The sequence below is a fragment of the Nerophis ophidion genome, linkage group LG01 (genome assembly GCF_033978795.1).
Source record: "Nerophis ophidion isolate RoL-2023_Sa linkage group LG01, RoL_Noph_v1.0, whole genome shotgun sequence".
In the NCBI taxonomy this organism is placed as follows: Eukaryota; Metazoa; Chordata; class Actinopteri; order Syngnathiformes; family Syngnathidae; genus Nerophis; species Nerophis ophidion.
Genome location: NC_084611.1, coordinates 90,739,857 through 90,747,940, shown reverse-complemented (window position 1 = coordinate 90,747,940; position 8,084 = coordinate 90,739,857). Strand labels below are relative to the sequence as shown.

The 8,084-nt window shown below is 39.0% G+C and overlaps 1 protein-coding gene across 2 annotated transcripts in view; it reads right to left on the bottom strand.

The window, feature by feature from the left end:
* Positions 1 to 451: 451 nt before the first annotated feature.
* xpo1a (exportin 1 (CRM1 homolog, yeast) a) overlaps positions 452 to 8,084 on the bottom strand; it is a 34,227-nt gene continuing 26,594 nt past the window's right edge. For both annotated transcript variants that reach the window (XM_061915842.1, XM_061915833.1), the window contains 9 exons: positions 8,053 to 8,084; positions 7,798 to 7,981; positions 7,621 to 7,727; positions 5,217 to 5,411; positions 4,981 to 5,149; positions 4,781 to 4,915; positions 4,547 to 4,706; positions 2,582 to 2,678; positions 452 to 1,065 (listed from right to left, as the gene is read on the bottom strand). The exon at positions 8,053 to 8,084 is cut by the window's right edge and continues 103 nt beyond it. In XM_061915842.1, coding sequence (XP_061771826.1) covers positions 919 to 1,065; positions 2,582 to 2,678; positions 4,547 to 4,706; positions 4,781 to 4,915; positions 4,981 to 5,149; positions 5,217 to 5,411; positions 7,621 to 7,727; positions 7,798 to 7,981; positions 8,053 to 8,084 — 1,226 coding nt within the window. In that variant the 3' untranslated portion in view covers positions 452 to 918. The remainder of the gene's footprint in view (positions 1,066 to 2,581; positions 2,679 to 4,546; positions 4,707 to 4,780; positions 4,916 to 4,980; positions 5,150 to 5,216; positions 5,412 to 7,620; positions 7,728 to 7,797; positions 7,982 to 8,052) is intronic.

Below are 8,084 nucleotides of genomic sequence, written 5' to 3'. Positions count from 1 at the left end.
GTATTCTCTTTTTATTTACCATTTACACAACGTGACAACTTCACTGCTTTTGTAAAAAGAATGAATGTTAATGTAACTAAAAAAACTATCCATCTATGAACAGCCTTGCACATGGAGTTGTGTAACATGTTTTTGATTCAGCGTGTGCGTTAAAGTTCTTCTCCCCCAGTTTTCATCGTATCGGAACAGTTCAGGCCTCAAAATGTTCAGCCTCGCTACTATTTTCCTTCCACCTACCCATCCCATATTACCAGAAATTCCAGGTAATTTTTCCCTTTGAAAATGAACGGGACATGTTTCCAGCTTGCACAACTCCCACCCGACTGGAACTGTTGCACCAGTAGAAATGACAGTGACTCACATGCATGAAGCCGGTGATGTCATCATGCAGGTGATGTGGTCCTCACAGGTGCAGTGAGTTCCTTGGGGAGCACAAAGCAGAGTCTGACAGTCGCTTTGTAAAAATAGCCAACTTTATGTCATCCAGCGTACTAAGACACTTGTACAAACACTCGCTTGTCCTTCCAACTGGCTGGCAGGAAAAGACACAAGTCCCCACAAAGCGAGAGAAGAGAGGCGTGTGACTATTCTATTTTACATATTAACAATTGGAGAGGATCAAATCTTTAATATGCAAGGTGAGTGGTGAAAATAAAGCTTTAATGAGCAGAGAATGAACACGAGATAGCATGTTTCCCACACACACACTCACACACACACACTCACTCCAGAAGGTATAAAATAGGTTCATATGGAACAAAAATCTGCACAATTGTTGGGCGGCTCAGCGGCAAACTGCATCATTTACATATTGACATTGATTTGGTCGACCAACCAAGTGCTGGGGGTCTTCCACAGACCCCTCCTTCTGTCCCCGCACACCTGAAAAGATAAAGTGTTCGTCCTGCTCGGGCGTGCTCAGTCGCACATCTCCTCGGGCAGCTCGTGGGGGTTGAGGATGCCGGGCACGGACATCTGCAGCTTGTGTTTCTCCTCCTGGGCCTGACGCAGGGACGCCTCCCTCTCCTCCAGGAACAGGTCTGTGGTGTCCTCACCTGCAAACTCCTGCAAACGAGCCATCAATCAATCAATATTTACATAGCCCTAAATCACAAGTGTCTCAAAGTGCTTATACACAGTACTGCATACCTAGTACTACATGTAGTACGAGATCATTATTTATGCCTTATCATGTCTCCTCATGTATAGCATTAAAATATTAGTTGGTACAAAATGCGGCTGATAGAGTTTTGACAAAAACAAGAAGGTTTGATGATATTACACCTATATACTGCCTGTATATATACACCTGTAAACAACCATGTACTTGTCTGTAAATACCTTTATAAACACCTGTAAATATCTAAACCGAAACATACGTACCCATATATACATACACACATATTGTGTGTGTGTGTGTGTGTGTATATATATATATATATATAGATATATATATATGCACACACACTGTGTGTATATATATATACATATATATATATACACACACACACACACATATATATATATATATATATATATATATATATATATATACACACACACATATTCACTTATATACACACACATGTATACACACACATGGATATGTATATGTATATATACATATATATATATACACATACATACACACACACACAAATACATTTATATACACATATACATGTGTATATACATGTATATATACACATATATATATTACATGTATATATAAGCATATATATTACATGTATATATAAGCATATATATTACATGTATATATAAATGTATATATACACACATATATATACATACATACACATACGCAAGTATATACACATACTTGTGTATATATATATATATATATATATACACATACATACACACACACACAAACATTTATATACACATATACATGTGTATATACATGTATATATACACATATATATATTACATGTATATATATATATATATATATTACATGTATATATATATATTACATGTATATATATATATATATATATATATATATATACACACACACACACACACACATGTATATTTACACATACATATACACACATATGTATATACATACACATATATATATACACGCATGTACACAAGTATATACACACACATATACATATATTCATGCACACATATATATATATTAAATGTATATATATACACATATATATACATACACACATATACACAAGTATATACACACGTATATATATATATATATATATATATATATATAAATATACACATATATACACACACACACGTATATTTATGCATACATATACACACATATTTATATACATACACACATATATATATATATATATATATATATATATATATATATATACACACACACACACACACACAAGTATATACACACACACATATATTCATGCACACATATATATATATATATATATATATATAGATATACATATACACACACCAAAGTTTGCAATGTGTGTAATGGTGGCCGTGAGCACCATCTGTGGGGACACATCCACACATCTTGTAGAAAGGAACTGGGGTGACCTAACAGGGTCATACCAACCTTGATCTGGACCAGGAAGTCCCGCAGATGTTCCTTGAAGGCAGGAATGTCCTGGTTCAGGCTGAACAGGCCCGTTACAAACACCTTCACCTGCGCACTGATCACAACAAAACAAATGTTTAGTTGGTGTCAACATTATGTTGTACAATTTCTACTCGAGCTGGGCCATAAAATGTTATCTGCAATCCATATTAATTCAAAAATGTGTCCAATAAAACCATTAATTTTTGTTTCTTCACCGTAGAAAGAAAGTGGAAGTTACAAAGCAAGGTTGGTTGCATTAACAAAGGCTCTCAGGTAACCAAGCAAAGCAGGAAGTGATCACTGATCAAGAGGAGTGACACACTAACAGCCAATCAGGTGACAGTATCAACTATCATTTCTGCTTGATTCTTTGCATGGAGTGAGAAGAGAAAGTCAAAATGAAGAAATTGTGGATCAAAAGAAGGGATCGTAGTCAGACCAATGTGGTCTGTAAATGATCCAATGCAAGACTAACACCACACCACCTTTGCCGTGGTCACCCTTTAGAGCACAGCTGTAACTTCTTACCACTAAACCTTTAGAATATAGTTCTTTAGGTTTCTCTATGTTTGCATATTTTCAATTAGTAATCCTCTGCTTAAAAGATTTAACCTCCACTTCCCGCTAAACTACTGGCTGGTGTCGCACCTCCCCTTTATCTCTAAAATCCTTCAAAGAATTGTTGCACAGCAGCTAAATGAATACCTAACGTGTAACAATTATTATAAACCCTTTCAGTCGGCTTTCATCCTCACACTTTGCACTATTTTCTTATACTTAAATAAGCATTTCTTACATATTTCTTATGTTTGCACCTTCATTTTAAGAGCTTGTTATTAATTGTTCAATTTGATTATACTATTTTGTTTACATTGAGTGTTTGCCATGCTTGTGTTGACGTTTACTTTTTGCCTTGAAAGCTGAGGGATTATAATCAGAGGAATAATCAGATCAAATATATTTTCCATAGGTCATAAAAAATATCAATAATTATCCATATCGACCGATAAAAAAACACTTATATCGTGATACAGTTTTCAGCCATATCGCCAAATCCTAATTTTCACCTTCATCATTATCACTAAGCTGCAACATATTTCTAACAAAGACAAATCATTTTTTTTTTTTAGATTTTCCAGAATAAACATTTTAAAAGAAATTCAAAAGATTCTACAGATTTTCTAGATTTGCCAGAATATTTTTGGGAATTGTAATCATAATAAGTTTGAAGAAATATTTCACAAAGATTCTTCGTCAAAAAAACAGAAGCTAAAATGAAGAATTAAATAAAAATTGTTTTATTATTATTTACAATAAAAAAAATTAATTTACTTGAACATTGATTTAAATTGTCAGGAAAGAAGAGGAAGGAATTTAAAAGGTAAAAAGGTATATGTGTTAAAAAGTCCTAAAATAATTTTTAAGGTCGTATTTTTTCTCTAAAATTGTCTTTCTTAAATTTATAAGAAGCAAAGTAAAAAAATAAATTAATTTATTTAAACAAGTGAAGACCAAGTCTTTAAAATATTTTTTTGGATTTTCTATTTGAGTTTTTTGTCTCTTAGAATTAAAAATGTTGAGCAAAGCGAATTGAATTGATTAACGTGGACCCCGACTTAAACAAGTTGAAAAACTTATTCGGGTGTTAGCATTTAGTGGTCAATTGTACGGAATATGTACTGTACTGTGCAATCTACTAATAAAAGTATCAATCAATCAATCAATCAATCAATCAAACCAGCTTGCTAGTAAATAAATACAATTAAAAAAATAGAGGCAGCTCACTGGTAAGTGCTGCTATTTGAGCTATTTTTAGAACAGACCAGCGGGCGACTCATCTGGTCCTTACGGGCGACCTGGTGCCCGCGGGCACCGCGCTGGTCACCCCTGGTCTAATTGAATGATGAATGATTTGTTGGTTTCCAGATGAGGAAGACTTACTCCTGCAGGTGTGGGAAGGCGGTCTTGAGCAGGTTGGCGATGTATTCCTGCACGTGCGCCTGGTTGTTGGCGGGGCTGGCGGCGCTCAGGGCCACGCTTATCTTGCCCTCCTCCACCAGGTTGAACATGTAGGCCAGGATGGTGGCGTGCATGGTCAGACCTGCGGGCAGACGGCGGCCAGGCGTTCACATCCCGGACACACCATAAGGGGACAGGCGTACGACGGGACCGTACCTGCGGTGTGAGACGTGTCCGTGACCACGGAGAAGATGTGCTGCAGGATGTCGCAGAAGTAGGTCTGGTAGAAGCTCTGCGCCGCCGCCTCCTCGGAGGACACGTTCTGGAGCAGCGTCAGGAGGATCTGGAGACCTGCAGACACGGTCTGAGTCATCCACTCGGTTGTTTGAGGACGGCAGGATCTCGCTGGTCCTCACCTGTGTCCGCAACATTCCTCATGGTGTGCTTGAAGGCCCAGATGATGGAGTCCAGGATGAGCTTGAACTGGGCCGGGGCGATGGCCAGGAAGGCGGAGAAGCACTGGGACGTGGCCGCTTGGAGCAGGTAGAAGAAGTGCGTCCTGTGCTCGGGGAACTCCTCAAAGTCCTGCCCACACCGGACAAAGACGGGTTGGCGTTCAGGCGGTCGCTCGCGGCGCCAACGTCTCACTCACCTTGTTGATCATGTTCAGGGTGCACTCGAAGACCGCATCAAAGATTTTGGGGATTTCTCCAGTGATGTGGACCCCCAGCTTGTTGACGATGGTCGCCATGGTGCTGAGGACCTCGGGCTCCCTGGCGGCCGCCACGTTCCTCTGGTAGTCGATGAGCACCGCCTCCAGAAGCGGAGGCACAAAGTTCTCTGCCACCTGAGCAGGTGTACAACATTCATGCATGGCATGTAGGACTACATCTATCCATTTAATAATAAGGCATCACAAAGTTCTCTACCACCTGAGCACGTGTACAACATTCATGCATGGCATGTAGGACTACATCTATCCAATTAATAATGAGGCATCACAAAGATCTACCACCTTATGACGTGTACAACATTCATGCATGGCATGTAGGACTACATCTATCCATTTAACAATAAGGCATCACAAAGTTCTCTGCCACCTGAGCATGTGTACAACATTCCTGCACGGCATGTAGGACTACAACTACCCATTTAATAATGAGGTATCACAAAGTTCTCTACAACCTTATGACGTGTACAACATTCATGCATGGCATGTAGGACTACAACTACCCATTTAATAATGAGGTATCACAAAGTTCTCTACAACCTTATGACGTGTACAACATTCATGCATGGCATGTAGGACTACATCTATCCCTTTAACAATAAGGCACCACAAAGTTCTCTGCCACCTGAGCATGTGTACAACATTCCTGCACGGCATGTAGGACTACAACTACCCATTTAATAATAAGGCATCACAAAGTTCTCTGCCACCTGAGCAGGTGTACAACATTCATGCATGGCATGTAGGACTACAACTACCCATTTAATAATGAGGTATCACAAAGTTCTCTACAACCTTATGACGTGTACAACATTCATGCATGGCATGTAGGACTACAACTACCCATTTAATAATGAGGTATCACAAAGTTCTCTACAACCTTATGACGTGTACAACATTCATGCATGGCATGTAGGACTACATCTATCCCTTTAACAATAAGGCACCACAAAGTTCTCTGCCACCTGAGCAGGTGTACAACATTCCTGCACGGCATGTAGGACTACAACTACCCAATTAATGAGGCATCACAAAGTAAACATTCAATTGACCTTCTATTTTACTTTTACCTTTCTTGTTTACCTCTTACTTCTATTGAGCTTGGTTAACCTTCAATTTGCCTTCCATTTAAGTTGTTTACCTTGTATTTACTTTATTTTACCTTTTATTTACCTTGAATTTAATTTGTTTTACCTTCCACGACCTATTCGGCTTGGTTTACCCTCTATTTCAGTTGTTTTATCTATTTTTAACCTTTGTATTTGCCTTTTTTAAAACAACCTTCTTAAAATATAGTCTTACCTTTAATTTACCTTATTTTACCTTTCATAAGTTTGTTTTACCTTCAATATGACTTTTTACCTTTTATTTACTTTCTTTTACCCCCCATTTAACTTTAACTTTTTCATCTTCCATTTAACTTGTTTTATCTTTTAGTTACCTTCCGTTTAGCTTTAATTTTTTAAAATTATTTCAACCTTTAACCTTAGTTTATGTTGTATTTGCCTTCTTTAATTCTACCTTCTTTTAAGCATTTTTTTTTAAACTCTGATTTACTTTACCTTCCTTTTAGTTTTACCTTCTATTTTAATTTACCCTTTATATACCTCCTTTTAGTGTTGATTGGCAACACTAAATGGTCCCTAGTGTGTGAATGTGAGTGTGAATGTTGTCTGTCTATCTGTGTTGGCCCTGCGATGAGGTGGCGACTTGTCCAGGGTGTATCCCGCCTTCCGCCCGACTGTAGCTGAGATAGGCGCCAGCGCCCCCCGCGACCCCGAAAGGGAATAAGCGGTAGGAAATGGATGGATGGATACCTCCTTTTACTTAACTTGTACCTTTCATTGTCCTTCTATTTACCTTGTCTTAACCTTCAATTTACCTTTTTCTCTTCTTACATTTATTTTGTACCTTTAAATTTGTTTTATTTACCTTCCTTTATTTTCCGTTTGGATGTTTTACCTCCTTATACCTTTGACCTTCCACTTCACTCGTATTTACCTTCTATTTAACATGCTTTACATTCAATTTACCGTTTATTTACCCTCTTTTTTGCCATCAGACTTATTTTCCCTTTAACCATCTACATATTTACCTTCAATTCACAGTTTCTACCTTTTATTTACCTATCACTATATTTTGCCTTTTAGTATATTTTAACGTCTGTGGAAATTGTTTTACTTTATTTTACCTTTGATTGACATACTTCTGCCTCATATTTCATTTGCTGTCTGGATTTGATCGATGTTAATGGAAGCAACAGGATATGAACGCTAGCTTTCTTCTGGCGAGCTGGTTAAGGTTCTGGACTGTGTCAGGTTCTCACCATCTGAGGGTCGTTGGAGCGACTGACCCACCCTGAGATGAGCTTGAGGGTCTCTCTCTTCACCGTCCTCATGCTCCTGATGAGCGGCTGCTTGGTGACCATCTCGCCTGTTTAACAAGGACATGGTTAGGACCGGCAGAGCGACCCCGGCGTCCACGGAGCGAGGGCGAGGCTGACCGTTGGTCTGGACGGCCGAGGAGATGTTCTCACTCAGACATTTGTAGACGTTGAGCATGTCCAGGTAGATGCGACCGAGCTGTACCACAAAGGGATGTCCGACAGCTTTACAAGCTCGGACGTTTGTTTTGAGGATGCTCCCCAGCTGACGGACCGTCTCGGCGTCCTTCAGGATGTCCACGTTCTGCCAAGCGTGAGAAGATGAGTGAGGGGATCCATCACCAGTGTGCTCCTCCACGCTCCTGCTGGACTCACCTTTGTGGCTTGCTGGATGATGCTGTCCCACA